The 21,910-nt window shown below is 43.7% G+C and overlaps 1 protein-coding gene and 1 long non-coding RNA gene across 14 annotated transcripts in view; one reads left to right on the forward strand and one right to left on the reverse strand.

The window, feature by feature from the left end:
- The window catches only part of ZNF462 (zinc finger protein 462), a 144,806-nt gene extending 128,535 nt beyond the window's left edge, over positions 1–16,271 (forward strand). For 9 of the 13 annotated variants that reach the window (XM_013053680.2, XM_004747753.3, XM_004747751.3 and 6 more), the window contains 3 exons: positions 7,725–7,857; positions 12,072–12,195; positions 13,413–16,271. In XM_013053680.2, coding sequence (XP_012909134.1) covers positions 7,725–7,857; positions 12,072–12,195; positions 13,413–13,620 — 465 coding nt within the window. In that variant the 3' untranslated portion in view covers positions 13,621–16,271. Of the gene's footprint in view, positions 1–1,683; positions 1,769–3,166; positions 3,234–3,847; positions 3,928–7,724; positions 7,858–12,071; positions 12,196–12,583; positions 12,730–13,412 lie in introns of those variants that run through there. The other 4 variants (XR_006607198.1, XR_006607199.1, XM_045081657.1 and 1 more) reach the window with 4 other exon arrangements.
- Positions 5,646–13,461, reverse strand: LOC123392478. The gene is made up of 3 exons (XR_006607203.1): positions 13,386–13,461; positions 7,191–8,859; positions 5,646–5,978 (listed from the first exon to the last, which is right to left on the reverse strand). It is a non-coding gene; the product is annotated as an uncharacterized LOC123392478 (long non-coding RNA).
- Positions 16,272–21,910: the final 5,639 nt, after the last annotated feature.

The following is a 21,910-nucleotide window of genomic DNA, read 5'->3' on the forward strand; positions in this document are numbered from 1 at the left end:
TGCCTGTAACTTTTGAAATTATCCACTGAACTCTCCAAACTGAACGGCTCCTGCTAAAACTTACACTTAACGAGTCTCCATCTTGCCATTGGATGCAACGTCCTTAAAATGGAAACCGTGTTATTTATCTATCTTTTCTTCCAAAATCTAGTCATGGTACCCTGCATACAGTAAAGTTTCTGATAGCTGTTTGCTAAATAAATCAGTGTACAAAATCACTTTTCAAATCAAATATTTTAAATATCCTGTTTGTTCATATAAGCAAGAACTGGCAGCACCAGCCACACGTTGCCCTCTGGGTTTCAAGTTCAGGATATTCGCAACAGCTCTGTTGGCCAGCAACAGGGTTCTTTGACTTTCTTAATGATGCCTTTCACTGGGCTTTCTTGAGTACTGGTGACTGCAGTTATCCTGAGATGCTCAAAATGACTTGGTTTTGTCTGGGTTTCTGCTAAGTTAGGTCAGCAGAAGCGTGTTTTCTGCTTCTGGCTTAGTAATTACAAAAGAAAGTAGATATTCCCCTTGACTCCTGTGCTCTGTACCTTCCTGGGCACTCTTCCAACCTCTACTCTTACTGTTCTTAGAAAGGTTTTTATTTTGAAGAAAAATTTTCAAAAGATTCTACTCCTCTATTCATCAAATTTTTGAACATTATAGTCACAGTACTTTTTTCTGCTGCCTTCTTGTGTTCAGTTGGTATCCCGTGGGTAATTTTTACACATTTTGTACATAATTTTGCATTTCTGCAGATGATTTGCATAATAATGGGGAAAGCTGGAGCCTTGTCCTCTGAAGATGTGAGTTCTAATTCTGGCTTTATCACTTAGCTTCTTGTGTGTTGCTTCCCTTATTTACAAATATAAAAGGTAACACTTACCTCTCTGAGTAGCCATAAAGGTTAAGTGATCCACGTGAAAACGACTAGATTAACTTTTAGCACATAATAGATATTTGGTAAGAACTGAAAATCTTTTAGAAAATGTTCAGTCTTATTAGCAAGCTAATTTTTATCACTGGGTACGACATTACGAAGTTCTTTATACTCTATGATCTCCCGTGGCTTTTATGTTACCAGTAAATTCAAACAGCATTACTGTGTGTCAGTGAGAGGATCGATCTTATACTCTATACTGAGCATATAAAGCTAAATAGGAAAGAGTTGCCACCTTGGAAGAATTTATAACCAAGGAGGGGAAACAAACTTAAATAAAGAACCACAAGCCAGCATGTTAAATGCTTGATAAAGGTACCTGCAAAATAAGACAGCAGCACAGCATATATAGTGTCATGGCTTATCTCCCATAGAACTTTAATACACTTAGCTGAATATCCCTTCTAAAAGCTTTTATGAGAGCTCTGATCAAAAGGCTCTGATCCGAGAATTCAAGATTTTTACCTGCACCTTGGACCGTCTTCCTCCAAGAAATCGTAGAGATGATGTTTTGCTTTCCCTGATTTCATTCCCATTCTGACTTTCCAAGAGAGGCAGAGATCGCTGGGTCGACCACCTGATAGTGTAAGTTAGAGGTTGGCAAACCCTGGTCCATGGACCAAATCTGGGCCCCTGCCTGTTTTTCTGTGGCCCACCAGTTAAGAAGGGTTTTGACATTTTTTAAATGGTTGAAGAAAATCAAAAGAGTACTATTTCATAACATGTGAAATTATATGAATTTCAAACTCCAGTGTCCGTCAATGCGGTGGTCTTGGAACACAGCCGTGCTCATCCATTCCCATACTGTCTGTGGCCGTTTTCAAGCTGCAGCAGCAGGTGAGTCGCTGTGACAGAAACTAGACGGTCCGAAAGCCCAGAATACTTGCTTATCTGGCCCTCTGCAGAAAGTGTGCCCACCCGTGCCATAAGGCCTTTAAAAATCTTTGCAGTGCTACACGTCCTCGGCGTGGGCCTGAGATGGGCATTTCTGATGTACAAGGCAGTTTCTCCGTATTCTCTGGTGTCACTTTCTCTGCAAATAAAAAATGTTCCCTCTGGCCTTTCTTTTTTAACATGAACAGGCAGTATTAGGTGATGTGCTCAGCCTGACAGCATGTCCCTTTGAAGGTACAGATGTTAAGTGAGAAGTGGGGAGAGCTCTGGAAACAGGGAGGGATTCTTCTTGATCACAGTCTCCCCCATTTAACGTCGGCTAAGTAATGTGAGGACAGGGGTGTCCGGTTTCCTGCTTTCGTTAGCCAGCAAGTTCACACCAGTCTTTCCTGTAAGACTGGGTTTGCCGCCGTAGTATGAAAATGCATGTTCAACTTGGTAGTATTTGTAAATCATGGAATGCTTCTCCCATAGAATAAGCCTCAAGTATGGAAATTTGTTCATCTGCTAGGGAAATGCATTCACTCTGCTGCATGGCTACAAACCAAGACGCAAAAGGACACACACAGGTGTGGAGCTTGACTACCGAGCGTGAGCTCAGAAGGGCTAACAGTGTCGGCTCTCCATTGTTAACGGGGAACGCTTCTTGCTGGTTGTTGGCACTTTTTCCCACATTCTTAGTGGCCTTCACAGGGGACTTTGGATTTGCAGGCAATCACAAGTAACTTCCACGGGATATAAGGCTCTCTATAGTTTTATAGTCCAAGGGATTTTGTATTTGAACAGTCCAACCTTCAAACACACATACGGTTACTTCTGCCTTCCAAAGGCTCCGAGGAGCCAGATTCTAAATCTCAAACTCTTAGCTTTGCTGTTTCTCCCTCTATTGTGGACCTTTTGGGATACAAGGTAATACATTTCTGTGTACCTCCAGAGAAAGAAGGGACTTTCCCTCAGTGTGTCCTCCAATCTCCAGGTTCAGAAAGTAACTCACTGCTATGATCCCTGTAGAAGCCAACCCAGACATCAGTTGGAACTTGAGTAAAAGTCCGTTTGATCCTATAATTTCACATCTGGCAATATAGCCTATAAAATTAAAGCTAAACGTGAAAGAAATTGTATAATTTATATGCAGTAAGATTTATTATTGGTTTCTAACCCTAAAAAGCCAGGGATAGCCAAAGGTAAACTCATGGGAGGAGTCAGGTAAACTATAATCTTATTTACTTAATAAGATACATATGGAGTGATTAAAAATGATATTCATACAGAGAATATTTATACCATGCCATGCATTAAAAAAGGCAGGATACCCACTTGTGTGTTTTAATACAATTTCAGCAATTAAATACCCTACGCGTGGAGAGCGGGATTACGGAAGTACAATACCTTGTTGACAGTCGTATGAGTAAGTAGTCAGACTTGAAGCTTTTTCTGCTCCCCAGTTATTCTTTGTGACCTGTATAGGAACGAAAGATACACTGCGTTAGAAGGAAGGCCTGTAGTAGGCAAGAGGTGAGCGCAGCAGCCGCTCTGACAAACATGGCCAACCAGCTGTGAATGAGACATAGAGTGTCCGTCTGTCCTCATGGAGCTTGCAGCTCACTGGGGGCGGCAGGCCATAAACAATCAACCCCCGAATGGGATGAACTATAAAAGGGGAGGGGAGAGCATGTGGAAGCGGAGAGTAAGGATAATCTACCCACAAGGAGTTTAGGGAAGGTCCCCCTGGTGTAGTGACACAGAAGCAGGGCTGGAAGACAGGAGTGACTGTGTGAACGAGACCGCAGAATTGCAGGCAGAGAGAAGGGGCATGTGCAGAGAAAGGCCCATAGTTAAGAGCACGGCGTATCCTGGAAACGTCCATGAGTTCAGGGTGGCAGCAGTGGGCTGTAGAAGATGAGCCAGGGTGAGAAGAGAGTTGGCCATTTCTAACTACAGTGAGAAATTCAGATTTTACCCTGTCCTCAGGGCAAGCAGAAACTGACATGAGTAGATTTACATATTTATTTTTACTCTCAGATCACACTGGAGAATCAATGCAAGAAGGGGCAAGAAGGCATGCTGGGAAAGCAGCAAGGAGGGAGGGGGCGGGGAGCTTGCCTTATTCCAGGTAAGATGGTGGCTCCACGGCGCGGCAAGGGGGGTACCTAGAGAGTAGGATGCCAAGTGAAACAAGTGCGACCGAGAAGACAAGCACCAAATGATTTCACTTATATGTGGGATCTAAAAAACAAGCAAAAAGAAAAAGAAAAAGAAATAGACCGATAAATATAGAGAACTGATGCTTGCCAGGGAGGAGTGTGGTGGGGAATGGGCACAGTGGGTGAAGGGGAGAGGGGGAGAGAGGCTCCTGGTTGGGGAAATGAGTCAGTGGCAGGGATGGGGGGAACAGGATGGGGACTACAGTCAATGGTACCATAATAGTAATGCATAGTGTCCAGCAATAGCCACACTGGTGGTGAGCAGAGCTTACTGTAGAGACCAGTCACTAATGGTATGCCCAAAACTAGTGTACATTCTGTGTTGACTGTATCACAATTTTTAATATCACTTTTTTAAATGAATATGATAAAGTCCTACTATCTTTGAGAAATAATTAAAATTCCAAATAATAGTTCAAAAAAATTTTTTTAATGCAGGAGGGGGCCCCTGGGGTAGCTTAATGAGTTAAGCATCTGACCCTTGGTTTCAGCTCAGGTCATGATCTCAGGGTTGTGGGACCAGGCCCCATGTGAGGGCTCAGTGAGGAGTCTGCTCAAGTTTCTCTTTCCCTCTCCCTCCACCCCTGCACTCACTTGCTGTCTTTCAAATAAATAAATCTTTTTTTTTTAAGATTTTATTTATTTATTTGACAGAGATCACAAGTAGGCCAAGACGCAGGCAGAAAGAGAGGGGAAGCAGGCTTCCCGCTGAGCAGAGAGCCCAATGCAGGGCTCGATCCCAAGACCCTGAGATCATGGCCTGAGCTGAAGGCAGAAGCATTAACCCACTGAGCCACCCAAGCACCCCAAGTAAATCTTTTAAAATAGATGAATGAGTGAATGAATGAATGAATGAATGCAGAAGGAGTCTTCCTTTTGTATTAATACTAATACTGGATGGCTGATTGGGGATTTAAAGTTTAGTAAGAGCCCAACACTATAAACAGTTTTTCTTTTAAAATCTTCTAATTAAGTGGCAAGATTTTTAGTTTTTAGTGTAGTAAATCTTTTAATTACCTAACAAAGCCTTTAGAAATCTCCAGGACAGATAAATTCTGGGTTAGCCCTGGATGAACGTCATATCGCGGAAATACCATATATTCTTTTAAAATTGTGCCGAACCCAAGATGTTTCCCAATGAAGGAATGATGGTAATGGGAAAATGAAAAACCCAGAAGGGGGAAAAGAAAAAAATAACATTTGGTTTTGTGACAGATCTCCTTCTGTCACCATGAGCTCGTTGAGAAGCAGGGGCTTCTATACCTTGCGTGGGGCCCGGGCAGGGAGGGGGTGGAGGTATCCTTGCGGAAGGAAGGAAGGAAGGAACAAGTAAGTGGACCAATGAATACGTATGGATTACAGAAGGTGTTTGAGGATCTTCTTGACCTTTCTTGGTTTGGTTATTTTCATTTCCTGGCAGGGGTCGCCACTCACACCTCTTACACACACCTGCTGACGCCCCGGCTAGAGATGGAAAGTGGAGGGAAGAGGTCAGAAAAGGCTCCCTTCTATGTACTGGTCACTTAAGGATGTGTTACTTCACACATATTTCAAAGTTAGGTAAATTGGAACCTTGCCTCGTTTTCCTGAAAAACTGGCAACCCAGAAAACTTTTTTATTCAAATATTTGTCATAAATGCTATTTGGTTAAAATGTAGAGTTTGTGGCTAAACATAACTTCATAAATATGCATTTACGATGCTTGTTCTAAGCGTTTCCAAAAGCCAAGATTGGAAAAGGCCACATTCCCAGAAAGGAGAAGGAAACTGCATTTTGGGGAACTATTGTGTTTCGGGTAGTGTGCTGACCTACCCTTTTACGAATGGGGACACGGAGGGTGGCTGTTGAGCAACTTACCCACAGTCATGTGGTTAATAATGACAGACTCTGAACTTGAACTCAGATCTGTCAGACTTCAAAGCCCATCCATGCTCCTTGTTCTCTTTTTGCTTTTATGTCATAAAAACAAAGAAAAGTCAATATGGGTCTGTAGGAGTGAGGCGTAGTAGAAAAATCCAGATAGGAAGGTGCTGTAAGCTAAAGCTCTTTGAAGACTGTTTCTGTGAACAGGAACGAGAAAGAGAAATAAAGATTCTGAACTCGACTCTTCCTCCTTGTTGGCACCTTCGTCTACAAATTTTTAATTTTAATTAATTTTGCAAATCACCAAAATAAGATGTTGCCTTCCCTGAGTGCTTCGCATTGAGGACTGCAAAAACATCTCTCTGTCCTCACGTTGACTTATTCTCGGAGTTCAGTGTTACCTGATTTCATGAACCGCATTATTACAGTTAGATCAATCCATTGTTTCTCTCATTTTAAAAGAGCTTTTATTCTGAGTTTTCGTCCTCTTTTTCAATGCTGCCTACCTTCTACAGGATGTTGTTGGAGCAATATTAAGTCTTTTCTCAGGACTGTCTTATTGGCCCTGGTACTCGGAGTCTCTTTCACTACCATTTGTCACAGTTGATGAGGATGTTCCCATCTGCCAGGCATATGGAATTGGTGGTGCTCAGCAAATCTTTGTTCCAGTCTGGTCCCAGAGGGTATTTTGGGATTATCTTGTAAATTCTCCCTTTCCTCTCCTATGTCCTCAATATGTTCTATCTGTATTGTAGCAGCTATGGAAATCTACCTTTGAGTCTGATTAATAATGCCTGCTTTCCCACTTCAACTAAACTGTGAGCCTCTGGAGGCCAGGACTGGGTCTCTTTCATCTTTGTGGGTCCCTTTCCTGACCCCCAACAGGGGGAGCACAGCACCTTCCACAGAGGAATAAGCCCATCACCGTTGACTGTGGGCTGGAGACATTGTGTAGGCTTGAGTTCATGCTAACCTGTCATTCCTAATAATTCTATACACACAACTGGAGAGGTTCTGAAAATAGATTAGTCAAGAAGGTGAATTTTGTGCTACTGCCAATGTGAGACCCCTAAACATAGCCTCATTATAAAGTTTTCCCAGTGTGGATTTCCCTTGGGCATTATTTGGAAGAAAGCGTGGATTCCCACATTATTCTAACCACGTTTTACATAAATAAAAATCAGCCATAGTTAACACTTAGAGGGCTTTTAGGGGTTACTCTAGATTTTTTTTTTTTTTCAGGTAATCCCAGCCTTAATCGACAGGTTATGGCCTGCTTCAAAAACAGTAATACTCACAGTAACGGTGTTGTCTTCCATATACGGAGTTGGGAGTCCAATAGTAGTCATCTGGCTTAAGCTGGGGCCCCACAGCCTCCAGGCTGATAAGATCATGTAGAAGAAGGTTCTGACTCTCGTGATAGTTTTCAGGATACTCACAGAGCCTCTTCGCCTCCAGAGGTATTTGAAATTTGGTAGTTTACAAAAGTTACACCTTTGAATTCAACTCAAAAAGAGCATTATTGGACACCTACTCTGTACCCCAGGCTTTGTGATACTTTGATTTCCTGCCAGCTGGAGCTCGTGTTTTTTGCTGCATATGGTGAGGAAGGTCCAGTGTTCCTTTAAAAATGTTGGAACAAGAGGGTAAAGGACAGATCCACCCTTGGAACAGCCCAAGAGAAGAAAAGAGCTTCTTGGGCACTGGTGTTGTTTGGTCCTGGTTCCAAAAACACGGTCAAGAGAAAGTGGTGGTAGAAAAATCTCTCCCCCGGGGAGAGCCCTCTTCGGTCTGTGGCTCATGATTCTGTTATTCATTTGGACCTTTTTCAGGTGAGCCGTAATTTTGAGCTGGTTGGACGGGTTAACTTGGATCAGCTGGAACAGATGAAGGAAAAGATGGAAAGCTCCAGCAGTGAGGACGAGGACAAGGAAGAAGAAATGAGCAGCAAGGCTGATGACAGAGGTTAGTCTCAGCCCTGCCCTTGGAGGCCCAGATGGCATGTAGCACGTCCATGGTGAGACAGAAGGGAGGCAGAAGGTTGTTGGAGGAGAAGCAGAAGGAATGATCCTTCTTAGTTAAGTAGCAGAACAGACTGACTTAAGAAACATGTCAGGGGCCATCTTCATAAACTATTACCAGCTATAGGAACTCCAAGGAAAACAGACATTTTCTAACTATAGCTATATGTTTGTAAAAAATACATGGGGATGATTTGTTTTTAATAAGGAAAATTGGTGTCTAGGGAATCTTCACAGTAAGGACAGGCAGACAGTGAGACAGGACACTGTAAAGCTGTGGGGGCTTGTGAAAGAAGTTTCCGTTGGGCACTTAGGTAATATTACTGCTGCTGGGGCTAAAATTGAAGCTGGGGGGGCAGGAGAGCCTGCGAAAGACTTGAGCTCTGGGCTTTTCTAGAAGTCCCTCTGCCTGGTTCCTTAACCCCTTGCTGCTCTTTTTGCCCTGTGAAGAGGGAGAAAGAGGCCAACAGTTTTCATTCAACCACGTGTTTTTAGGGAAAGGTTTTGTGGGATTTTTCTACTAGTTTTCCAGTTTCCTCTGAGTCTATAATTACTTTCAAAATAAAGTTTTCCAGAAGTATATTTAGCTGTAGATATACATTTATATGGTCGAGAGTTGGTGTTCTATTGTTCAGCATAGCACATTGTGGAAATCCTGGGACAGTGCATATCAGAATATGGGTTTGGGATCTGTTAGGTTGGTTATTGCGGATTCATCAAAAGCACATGGTTAACAAATGTGAAAAATAAGCATAGATACAAGAAGAATGATGTTAGTTACCAGCATCGAGCTTCCTTACGTGCCAGATCCAGTGTTGGTGGGTTTTATAGAACCCTTTTTCTGTCATCTTCTATAATGTAAATGGTTCTGCAGTTGGCCGCTGGGATCTGGCTTAGAGTTGTGGAAGGCTTGGATGAGATCATGTACAAGACACCAGCCTAGTTCCTGGAAGTAACCACCACATAAATGATAAACCCTGCAATGTATATGGTATTACTAGCATTTTACAAATGGGGAAATAAAGACCCAGAACATTTAAGCACTCAAAGGAAAGGAAAAATATATCATAACTTGGAGACTGAATTTGGGTCTTTTGGCTCCAAAGGCAAGATCTCTGCACTACATCCCCAGTCCACGTCCCCAACCCCTTGGGCAGTGGAATGTTCTTCATCTCAGGAGACCTAACCGTGAACCCCCTTTGGGCCTCAACTCTGAGGTACACTTCTACAGAGTATCTTTGTTTTTCCTCCTTGCTCTGTCTGCAGGCTTAAGAAAGCCTGGTTGGTGGCCATTTCCCTCAGAGATTCTCCCGGTCCTTTTTCCTGACCTGCCCCACTCCCACTCCATTCCTAGCATGACATCATAGCAGGAGACCACAGGTTTGCCATGTGAGGGGCCAGTTAGGCCCCTCAACCCCCACTCCCACCCACCGAAGACAACAGCAGGGACTGCCAGCTCTTCAAAGCCCCTGTGCCTATGGTCAGCCTGAAAAAGGAACTGACGGAGAACACAGCCTACCATTCTAGGTTGACTGCCCTTGTCAAGTCACAACTTTTATTAGGAGAGTCCATAATGATCCATTTCTTGCAAGGAAAATGGCTATGATCTAAGGAAGCATGGTTCCTATTTTTCTCTCTCTTTTTTTTAACATTTTACAAATATGTTCTTAGTGATGAATTCTTTAACGTCTGTGCACTGTTACCAGAGTTCTCTGGAAGAGGATGCTTTTGACAGAGGGTACAGAGGCTCCTTTTGCTTCATGATGCTCTGTGCCCTGCTGTTCCTCTCCAGGAAATAAATTATTCCTCGTTGGATGCTATGGCTTTTTTTAATCTCTGAAGCTGAGCACATACGATTTTAGAGGTTATAAGCGCGGCAGAGGCAAGAACCCCTTTTAGTCCTCCCCTCCTCTGTGATTCCTCCTAAGTGAAAGCATTGTAAATTAGAAAAATAGATGGCCGTTAGGGATGGGGGGCACCAGGCAAATTCCCTTGCTTGCCTATGCCCTTCGCACGGGTACTGGGGCATCAGACCAGTTCAGTTTTTGACTGGAAAGAATTTCATGGTGTCTGATTGCTTCTCATCGGAAAGTGCAGTATCCACATTCGTGAGCGCTAACCTCATAGGGAAAAAGTCTTGGGGTGGCGGAGCATGTATTCCTCTCTGAGGGTAGGGGATTTACGTGAGTAACTTCTACTGATGCTAATGGGCTTTCCAAGCCTACCCCCCATCCCCCTCGTGATTCTTGAAAGAACAGCCTCCTTTGTCTCATCTCCTTTGAATCAATTTTCCACCATCTAGGTATATCCTTGCCAACAAGAAGAAATGGCACACAGTAGCCTCGGGGTGTTTTTGCCAGACGGTCTGTCTTCTAGGAGTAGAGCGGGAGGTGGCTTTAGCACAGCTCTCGGGAGTGATGGAGAGCTATTTGATGTGTGACAGGTAATGACTGGCCTCCTCCTTTGAGGATGAAACAGCATGAGCCATTGGAAAGAATAGATGACTGGTTTCATGTTTCCTAAGGGTAAAGGAGCAAATGTGCCAGGAGTATGCCCCTCATTGGCAGTGTAGACTTTGATCAGGCACACTCGGTTTGGGGGGCTCATGTCCTTGTAGCTCCCCCCACTCCCTGCGCTCTCTCCAGCACGGGAACCGGAGACTGACCACGGCCACACCACAGGTCCTGCCTAGGCAGCTCGGAGGGAATTTAAAAGAGAAGAAGCGAGGCATGAAGAAATCAAAATTAACCCAAGCAGAATCCTCCCCACCCCCTCTCATTATGCAGTTGGGAGGAGTCAGGAAGGCATTCTGTTGATTTCTTGCCCAAGATAATCCCTGCTAAGGAATTAATGCGCAGAGCAGATGGTGCTGTCTCATTTCCAATGAAAAGAATCAAGGAAGATAGTCTGTGCAATTATTTTTAATGGCTTGTGTGGTGATCTTCTTAATTTGTGAGAAAATGTTTCATCTTTTGTTAAAACTGGCCCCATTCACATAGCTTTTTGTGCTAAAGATTAAGGCAGCACAGAGACACCTATCCTGTTATCATCATCCTGAGGATCTTATTAGATGGAGTATTTCAACCAGGAGACACCCCCCCCCCCCGTACCGTCTTGTATGTACAGGCACAGAGCGATCTGCTATGGAGAGATGATGGACATTTCCCTTCCCCTGCCCTGCCTTCACTTTGCAGCGTGGCTGCAGGCCTGTCTCGGTCCTGCCATTTATTCCCCTCGGGAAGGTGGGCCCTCTGTGGCATAATGAAAGACATAAGGGCTTGGGACTCAGGAGAACACAAAGGCCATATGAGCTCTCATCTTTGAGTTTGCCAGGGGGAGTGGCCTGTAAACAATTAGCTGGCCGGTCCACTGTTTTTCAGTCCCCTAGCATGTGCCCAGCGCCATGGAGAAAACAAAACGACAGTCAGTGTTTGATGTTGACAACAGGCCTGTCCAGAAATGTCTATACCCCCACATTCACAAGTACCACTGACAGGGGTAGATGCCAGCAGCCGGCCAGGGTCCCTCACCAGCTCAGGACATGTTTTCACACACCAGCCTCCCTGTTGGCCAGGATTCCCGTTCACGCTAGGTTCTTTGCTCTCAGCTCCCATTCAGGGCCCGTAACTACCCTGTGAGGTGCGGATTAGGACATCCGTGACAGGTGAGCACAAGCTGTGAGCCCCCCGGCCTTACTTGGAACCAGCTGAAACTCTGAAGTCTGCTACGCGGAAGCTGGTCCAGTGTGTCTGTGTTCTTTTTAGCGAGCAAACATAAACCTGTGTGGGATAGGAAATGGATAGTCGCTAACCTGGGAGTCACTGACAGAGCGTCCCTGAAGGGGGAGATGCAGAGGACAAACCTGCTGAGACACTATTGGGAGTTCTTTGGGCCAGAAAACCCCAGATTATTTGTGATGGGAGCAGCTGGGGCCGTGAGGAGGCATGGGGAGGCTGGGGGCCTGGGAACCAGGGGTGGTTCTTGAGAACTAGCCAAGAAACACCTCTAGGTGAGAAGCCAGGAGGAGAAAGAGTAAGGCATCTGGAAATGGCCTTCACGGATGGTTTTACAAGTGCAGGTCCTAATGAATGTGGACTTAACTCTTCTGCCCCCTCCCACAGCAAGCACACAGGTAACAATTCTGCTTTCTCCTCACAGATCTGATGAGATTTTCCGACCATGGGGCTGCTATTAACACCGAGAAACGTTTTCCGTGTGAATTTTGCGGACGGGCATTTTCACAGGGCTCTGAGTGGGAAAGGCATGTGCTGAGACACGGCATGTAAGTTGAGCCATCCCAAGCCATCACTTGCCCAGAGAAATGAGAAGTGGCAGGGAGAGCAGGTTCTTTTTGTTTTGTTGTGGTTGTTGTTGTTTGTGGGGTTTGGGGGGCCGGGGGTTGGTTTTTTGCGGTGGTGGTTGTTCCCCTGACAATCCATAGAGCCTTCCATCTGTGTCACACTTCTGGGCATGGGAGGAGAGGCAGCTGTCAGGAACTAGGTTTTGTGCTTTTTTGTTTTTTTTTTTTTTTTTTAAACGGTCACCCAGTCAGATGAGAAAAAAATCATCTTTATGAATGACAAATCCCACCCAAGTCCTCGCGTGGAAGTTTAGTGCTCTTCTTCAGCCAGTGTCCCTTCAGCTTTCATTAGCATGACATTCTCTGATAGAGCGTGGACCGGGGTCAAAAGATCTGGCTTCTGTTCCTGCCTCTGTGATGACTCATTCCCTGAGTGGCCTTGAACATGCCCTCGCACCTCTTGGTGCCTTCAGTGCTCTGCCTCGGGGACAGAGCCAGCTTCTGCCTGCCTCCCAGGTAGGTGGGAGCATACCCATAAAACACTTGCAAGATCCCTGAACATAAAATCGTCCTCTAGACAAGGCACTCTTAGCCCACGAGACAAAGAGAGAACCTAGGAGTTAGTTAGTACTCAAGTAGAAAATGCCCCGGAAACCCCAAGCATCTAAACTTCAGAGAAGGTAACTAAACTTCCCAAACCATGGGTTCCATCTTCAGGTTTTTGTTCTTTGTTTCTGTGATTTGTTTCTGAACCTGTCCATTAAATCTTCACCTGAGTTCCTCTTTTTATTTAGTCTTATTAAATATGGCCAGTCTCCAAGCTTGTGAGTTCCACCGATGAGCTTGAGCAAAAAACGGTTCTCACTACTACCACTTGTGACCTGTGACCAACCCAGTAGATGAGGGAACATAAAATAATCATGTTAATGTGTCCACATTACACATGGTGTAATTAAAACATAGTATAATAATGGCTACTTTTGTAGATTCACATCTTTGATAAGAGGCCAGAAAGACATGTCCTAAGCATAACAGGTAGCAAAGATAAATCACTGGCAATTTAGTCCTACATTCGTGGCATTTATGCAAAGGAAACCCCAAGGTCTTTTTAGGAGCAGGGAAATAAGGACACTTTTTTGGTTTAATTGGGAAAAAAAAAAATGCATACTCACCTGTCTCTCCCATCAATGTTTTTCCAGGGCGTTGAATGACACCAAGCAGGTGAGCAGAGAAGAAATCCACCTGAAAGAGAGTGTGGAGGACAGTATTAAGATGCCCTCTATAGAGGAAAAGGAAGATGACGAGGCAATCGGGATAGACTTTTCCCTAAAGAGCGAAACAGTAGCCATTTGTGTAGTAGCTGCTGACAAATCTCTCCTGGAGAATACAGAGGCCAAAAATGAATAAGCGTTTGGTGAAATTCTTAATCAAACCGTACTTGAACCGTGATGAGAAAGTGGGAGGGCCAGCTTGGGCTGAGAAGGGGGGTGGACAGAAAAGAAGACAGAACAAAGCTGCTTTTTAGGACTGAACAATCTATTTTCAAAGCACTGGTACCTGTGTGAATGAGTATGTAAATTAAAGTTATTTAAATGGTTGGAATATGTGGCTCCTTTTCCATCACTACACCTATTCTTCCGGATCTCCATCATGGAAGTGTCATTTGTTGTGGAATATGGAAGCACCTCCCGTGTGCACGGTGTGCTCTGTGGCGGTCTTGGACAGGATGTGGAAACAGAAGCTCCATGACAGTAAAAGACTTCTCTTAGGGGAACAACTTTTTGACGCACATCTTTTGGTGCGTTTTTCTAGTTTTAATACCTTAAGCTTTTTCAAGACCTAACTGCAGCCGCTTTGGGAAAAAACAAACAAACAAAAAAAACACAAAAAAATCAAAAACAGAGAACAAAAAACTGCTTTGCATAAAACAGTCACCTGTTTCCTAGTACCTCAAACTTAACCAAGGGAATTCTCTGCATTTGTCAGTACTACCTGTCGTCGTCGTGGTTAAATGTAGAGAGAACTGCTGGGCAAGACGGTGAATGGAGAAAAAAAAAAAGAGAGTTTTAAAGAAAGGAACACAAATTGTGCTTAAAATCCCCACGTGGGTTTTATTTCTTAAAATACTGTGATTTTTTTAATTATTTTAGTAAAAAACAAAACAAAAAAAAGAAACAGACTTTAATTATTAGATAACTGTTTGTGAATTGTCATCCTTTATTCCAGGTAAGCTGTTTATTAGTGTTCAACTATAATTTAGAATTTGGTAGATTCATGTGAGCTAATTTTACGGTGACTGTGGAGTTTTGTTTGCCATATGTTTATTTTCTATCAATTTGAGTGTTACAAACACAGCACAATTCAGTTTTGACATAAATTGTTTTTTGTGTGCGTGTTATTGTTTTAATTTGGGGGCAAGGGAGATTTAGGTTTTTTTTGTGAATAGGAATGTTTTTATTTTAAAACATGGAAATAACAAAGAGGTTAGCTTTTTTTTTTTTTTTTCCCTTAATTTAACTAAAGAACCAAACTTTTTGGCACAGCTATGCAGCTTGTGGGCCAGATGAGGAAGTCCTCTTCACCCTTTTGTTGCTCGTCAAATTAACACATTATCCGTCTCACACAAATAATTTGTTAGAATGGGCTGGCTTTTGTGTGTGATTTTGAAATCTGTGTTCGGTTTTTGTTTGCATTGTGTTTGGGGGAGGGTTTTTCATTTATTTTTATGGGACAAGGGGATGTGCTAGAATCCCATCTCTTTGGTGAGAGTGGACAAGAAATACTTATATCCTACATGGAGCCTGGAGAACTACTTTTTTTTTTTTTTTAATCTAGCTGCCAGCTGCTCTGTTTCCCCATATTAGCTTTTTCAGGAGGGAGCAGCTTAGACTAAATCTAAGTCTACATTTATAATATGTTCTGATTGTGAACAAAAGGTTTCATTCCAAAAAAGTAGAAAAGAACTTTTTTTGAAGCCTAGGTTATAGAGAAGCCTGTGTGTGTGTGTGCTTTGATGCGTGTGTGCTCTTGTGCGTGTGTGTGAGTCCTTTGGTTTTCATGTTTTGTTTTGTTTTTGTTTTTGTTTTACTTGGAAGGGTTGTGGGGGGGGGCGGGGGGAGAAAGGGACAGGGAATTGCTGAGATGACAGTGTCCCACACAGCTTCAAATAAAATCCATGGAAAGATACTGCATTTGTGGAATAAGTGCTTACTTGAAAAGCATGTTCTTCTTTTATTTTCTTGCTGTTAAGAAATTTTATTTGTAGGGTGTTTGTTTTAATTTAATTTTTTTTTTTTTTAGGGATGGGGGCCATCATGTGGAAACCAGAAAATGGGGAAAGTGTGATCTAGACAAAGATAACATTTTATGTCCATATTTGTTTTTAATTGGCCTCATTTCAAATGTATTAAACAGTTCCATACCTGGATTGGGTGTTTGTAATGGTTACCAAAAAAAACAAAAAAAACAAAAAAAAAAAAAAAAAAAACCAACAAACAAAAAAAAAAAAAAAAAAAAAAAAAAAAGAAAGAAAAAAAGGAAAAAAGGAAAGAAAAAGGAAAAAAAAGAAAATAATTGTGACATGCTTTTATCACTACTTTATTTTTCAAATAACATGTAAATATTGTAATCCATTGGATTTTGTTTTGCTAACCTGTTAATAAAAATATGGGACCATTATCCTTTTAACAGGGCTAGAATGTCATTTTTTTTTTGTTTTCAAACATATACCTGATATTTTGTGGCCGCACATTTTGGATGCATTATTATAATTCTGTTGACTGTAATGACATAGAATTTACAACTTTTTTTTTTGTTTAATTTATACAGAGGACATTTTTTTTCAGAGCTTGAGAGAAGAAGATAAATAGCAAAATGAGAACCTGTTGACTCCAATAATCAGTGTTTCCCGATACTTGATAGGAGAGAGGGAGATTCTGAGTTCTTGAAGCCAAGGGTTTTAAAAACAACAAAAACACAAGTAGGTTATTCAAGTTGTTTGCAACATACATTTTTGTAATGAAATGTGAGAAATTAATAAAGAATTTTTTTCACATGTGTCTATGTGCATCTGTTGTAGATCATTTACAGATACGAAATGTAGGAATAATAACATAGTGTTGCCTTCACTGCATGTACAGGAGAGCTAATTGAAGCCATTGAGCCTATACAGGTATGGAAAACAAAGGTCCTATTAAAGTGAGGCGTGAGCTGGGATTTTAAAAGTTAACATTTCTGCTCAGATATGTATCACCAATTGGATTTTTATAGAGGAATGTTCTGCATCAAAAATGTAAATCAAAATGGTGTGTGAAGGTTTAGAAAGAGGAAATACTAGTGATTAAATGTTGTCTGCGGACCCTGAACCCATGGGGAATTATTTTAAGCCAACAGCAAGACAAAACCACTGCCACAAACTATCTTACTGTGCATCCTGCACTGGTAATTGTTATGATTAAAATATTCTTTGAGTTACCCTGTTATAAAAACAAAGGAAAAATTAATAGGTCATGAAAACTAGAGGAAGAGTAAATTAAAATCAGCACCAACTGTAAAACTCAGCTGATTTATAATGTCTGTCTTCACCAGGGTTAGAGGAAAGGTTCATTGATCTTTTGTCCAGAGCACCTTCTAAAAATGTGTTCCTCACCCATTCTTTGTCCCCTTTATCTCTTCCACAGAGGAAAATTTTTAAGCGTATAAAACAAAATGGGAAATAGATAAGTCAGAACCTAAAGGAAAAAGGAGGATTGAGTAGCAACATAGAGAACTGGCAAAAGTGCATCCCAAGAGACCATGCATAAGCCATGTATTTGGTTCAGAGCTTCCTGGCAGGCAAAGCAATGAAAGATCAAGAATCACATTTCTAGTAAATTTATTACCAAATGCTCAAGAGATACTCAACCTTTTCTAAAACTAAAAGTTAGGAAGTTTCTTCTATGTTTTTCTAAAGAAAGCAATGTAAAACTTGTCCCCTGCAAAACAGCTCTTATGGTCACCATCAAATATTTAATGAACAGTGTTTTTACTGAGTTGATGTCTAATCCATATTCCCACTTTGTTTTGTGGAAATGAAATGGAATTTCTGATAGGTTAGTCATGGTAGCGGCTACAGCAAGGCAACTCCTTGGAACCATAGAGGTACACCTCCATCTGATACTGCCATCTGAACACATGAATCCTGGGATTATTGTTGAGAGCTTTGGGTGATCTACTTCTGTGCCTCGCCCAGGAAGTAGCACACCTCACTTCTAGTCTTGCTGCAAGGGCTACATCTGTTCTAGCCTTGTCTACCCGTGTCCCCAGAAACTTAATAGATGTTTCCTTTTTAAACAGTAGTGGGGGGCAGAAACCCTCTATTCTTAAAACACAAGATACTGGTCTCATCACCTATGCCCTTAACCGGTATTTTTGAGCAAATATTTGGTGGTGGTCACTGCATAACAACAAATGACCAACACGGCACCTTCTCCTGACACCTCATGAATGATGAGGCCAGAGGGACAACGTGGGAAAAATGAGCAGCACAGGAGGCCTGGGACTTGCGAGACCACTAGCTACCTCTGTGGGTACTGGTAACCCTGGGGGAAGATGGCCTTGACTATGAACGCCTTTTCTCTGTCTAAAAGCTCACATTTTGATTTAGTAAAAGCATACGAGAAATTGGTTCCCCATACACATTTGGAGGGTCTTTAGCCCTGGGTTTAACCAACATTACCATAGGGCATGTTCTTCCCTTGTAACTCCCTATTTCAGGGCCAGGGGTGTGATAGGGGACAGCACTCGGTCACAGACACTGAGATGCTTTGAGGTATTGTGCTCATTATTCCGTGAAAATGCCAGTTCTTTTCCAAACACCCTGCTCTGCACATGCCGTTCCCTCTGCCTTCAGTGAACTCTTTATTACCCGAAATTACCTGCCCTTTAAGACCTAACCTCAATATAACTTCTGATGTGATGCCTTCCCGGACTCGACTCTACCACCGTCACCCTACTTATCACCTGTCCCCTGCCTTAATAAACACTTATTGAAGACTTCTCCTCCCCACCCCACCCCCTGCTCAGACTTTAAGTAGCTGAGACACATTGCTGTCAGATGCAGCTAGCCTTTTTAAATTCAAATATATTCCTGTTGATACCAAGTGTTACTTCTCATCTGATTTGGCATCGATGTTACATTTTCTTTCAGAGCCTGAGATTGCTTTTTTAAATATCTAAGTAAAAATATGCAGTTTGGTAGATGAAAAATGTCTTTGTCTGAAACTCTAGGCTCTCTGAAAAAACATCAGAACACAACACCAGCAATCCCTCTCAAGAGGTCACTTTGGCCATCCCCCTGCTGTCTTGCTCTGATGTGAAGAGGAAAGGGATGGGGAGGTCCGCTTGGTCTGAAGAGGAGGCATCCATGGTGCCTGACAGGGGTGTGGGGTAGGGGGAGCAGAAGCCAGAACTGGCAGTGATGGCGGCAGAGATGTGTGGCAGTGACAAGGGGGTAGACTGGGTGAAGATGCAGAGTGGTGAAGGCAAGCCTCAAGGAGGAGGAGGGTAGCTCCAGAGGCAGGGTTGAGGAAAGACGTTTTCTTGGAATGGGAGACAGTTGGACACGTTTATCATCCCGAGGGAAGGCAGGGTAACTGGCAAGCGGACTCATCCGGGGATCCTGGCCATAGGAGAGGAATGGGCTTCGCAGATGGAGAGGGACTCTTTCCTCCTAGGGGGTTGGGGGGAGGGAAGGAGGAGGAAAGGAACGCGCTCTCCGTGTGCATCCACAGGTGGAAGATGCAGGTGGGGACTGGGTTCATGCTGGTGAACCCAGGCTTTGAGGCGGGATCCAAAGTGGCAGGTGGGGGATGAGTTGGCAGAGAGATGGCGATTTGGAGCTTCTACAGAGGGCCACGTAGAACTGAGTGGAGGGGACAGGGAAGCAGAACAGTTACTATATTCTCCATAGGACAGAAATGGCATACGCCGAAGCTCTGGGGTAATAGAGCTTTCTCTAGGACTTCCCTCACCACCACCCCCGCTTCCCCCGTACACACCACAACCTCCATCACCACCTAATAAAGAAAGGAAATGGACAGACAGGGAGAGCCAGAGCTCTTGGAATCAGAAGGAATACTTCCTTTCTCCGCCTACTTAATTATCTGGCTTTTTGAATTACCGGTGGAAAGCAAACTTGCCTTGTTTCTATTCAGTTTCTCTCTTGAGTTTGCTCCCATTAATGAAACAGCTTAGTTTGGTTTAGCTAACTGCATGCATGACTTCCAAAAACCACATCACAATGCGGGAGGAATGCAGCCTCTAGCAGTCCTACAGCAGCTTAACCACACTGTTTAGAGAGAGGATCGGGGCAGTGCCAGTGGCTCTGAAATCCATTTAAGATGTGTGAAAACACAAGATTGAAATTCTGACCTTTCCCCCAAGCTGAAAGAACCTACTCCAGGGGGCTGTTTGGATGACTGTGGCTGCAAGCCTGGGCCCATCCATGGCTCCCCAGGACCCTGGCTGCCAGTGGCCTGTCCAGCTGGGAAGCCCTGCCTCTCTGTGTCCATCTGTCCCTGACGAGGGCACCGACCTGAAGGCTGCTGGGCACTTCGGACAGGGAGATGCTGCTAAAACAATAGCACTGAGGCCGGAAGAGGAGGGAGGTTGTCAAAGGGCAAAGAGAGGAAATCCTTATCTAAACCCTGTGGGTCCGGGTCAATGGTCACCCACAGCCTTTTCAGATTTGCATCAGAGAGGGAACACTACCCCCATGGGCTTGCTGCTGTTAACCCAGATGTCAAAATGTTAGAGGCATCCTGGGGCAGGAAGAAGGGCATGAAACTTGGAATTAGTCACATACATAGTATAATAATTTCATATACAACTAGCACTTAGCACAGCTCATTTTTCATATTCTGTGCCCAATTGATATGAGCCACCATCATCCTTGTCATGCGATCAACTCCTTAATGATCTGGAATCTTTGCTTCCCTGTCTGCCGATGCCAACGAAGTCTTTTCCTTCAAGTGGCTTCAGATGAACATAGGTGAGAAAGAATGTGACATATTTGGCCCCTGAATCTATGAGCTACTGATTTTTCTCCTGCTGGGCCCTACAAAAATGTAAAGGGTATGGTTTCTTTAGATGGAATGTGTCATAACAGAAGATCTTTAGCTCACAGTACAGGCTCTGGGGTCAAACAGAGCCGGGTTTGCGTGTCAGGTCATTTTCTTATTTGCTTTGAAAGGTTTGACAAGTTTTCAGCCTTTCTGTGCCTCAGTGTCTTGATACAGTGAAGACAAGCAGTGTGTACTGTGAAAAATGCAAGGGGATGAGGCAGAGTCTAGAGCGGAGGAGGTCCACACGATGAGAAATACTGCTTCTTGAGAGCAGGGGCTCTCTTCAACTTCCTGTGGTATTCCTACACCTCTGAGCACAGCTGGCCCATTGGAAAGGAGCTCAATAAGAATTTATGGCCTGACTGAGGTGTGAGGCAGGAGAACATCGGTGCCAATTTCTGAAAGGAGGTGTGGCCCAAGGTGACCTCTGAATTTTACTAGTAGGTCAGCTGGGTCAAGGCAGTCTACACGCTCAAAGCCTTTGGTATATGCCTGAGTCTTTTTATTTTTAAATGCAATTCTTTTCAAGCTTTCTGAAAACAAAAGTATTCTTCTGCAAGCCTGTGTCCCACAATCTACCCAGCTTGCTTCTCAGGGAAGTGGTAAGGGCAGATGGTAATACAAACCTCTGGTAATACAAACCTCTGAGGGGTCTTAGAATGCTGGTTCCACTATTGACTAGAATTGGAACCATGGGAAAATCACTCACCACCTCTGAGTCTTGTTTTCCTTACCTACGGAATGGGGTGTTCATAAATAAAGCAATGGCAGGGACTAGAGCAAGACGGTAGAAGAGTAGGAGATATAAACTTCATCTGGTCCCAGGAATTCAGCTAGATAGTTATCAGACCATTCTGAACACCCACCAGCTCAACAGATCGAAGAAAAGAATAGCACCAACTCTATGAACAGAAAAACGACCACTTTGTGGAAGGTAGGATGTGCAGAGAAGAGAATCTGAGGTCATATTTGGGAAGATAGACTGTGAAGGGAGGGAACCTCTGTCAGCCAGTTCCTGGCAACTGATAGAGCAGTGGAGCACAAAATTGGAACTTTTAGAAGTCTGCTTCAGTGGCTAAGTTGGGGGGAGGGGAGTGAAACCCTTGCTGGAACAGTGTGGTCTCAGGACCCTTGGGTGTGTGGTATCTGACTCAAGTGCTTGAGTGCGGCAGAGTCCCAAGCATCAGAGTGGGGAAGCCAGCTGCAAAGACAGAGCTGAGGAGTGAGCTCTCAGCTCAGGGTTGCCGTAGACCGTGATCTGTGACACAGCTGGCTCACTGCTCTTTGAGAAGCAAGCGGCAGATTCGGAGATACTCTCCTTCCTCCCCGCTGGAGGAGTGCCACGGGAGTGTGCTGCAGGAATCTGCTGGGTTTGGAGGCACTGAATGGGGTGTGTGCTAGAGAGAAATGCTCGGTCACAAGCTGGGTGAGCACAGAGAATGGCCGAAGACCAGAGAGACAAGAGTGATTGATCACTTTTCTCTGAGGGTACACTGAGGAGGGGGTTCCTGAGCTCTTGGTTTCTCCAGGCCGGAGATCGGGAGGCCACCATATTCATTCCCATCCTCCAAACTGTACGGAAAGCTTTCAGGGAA

This window comes from Mustela putorius, unplaced genomic scaffold, assembly GCF_011764305.1.
Source record: "Mustela putorius furo isolate JIRA1106 unplaced genomic scaffold, ASM1176430v1.1 tig00000580_pilon_pilon_pilon, whole genome shotgun sequence".
In the NCBI taxonomy this organism is placed as follows: domain Eukaryota; kingdom Metazoa; phylum Chordata; class Mammalia; order Carnivora; family Mustelidae; genus Mustela; species Mustela putorius.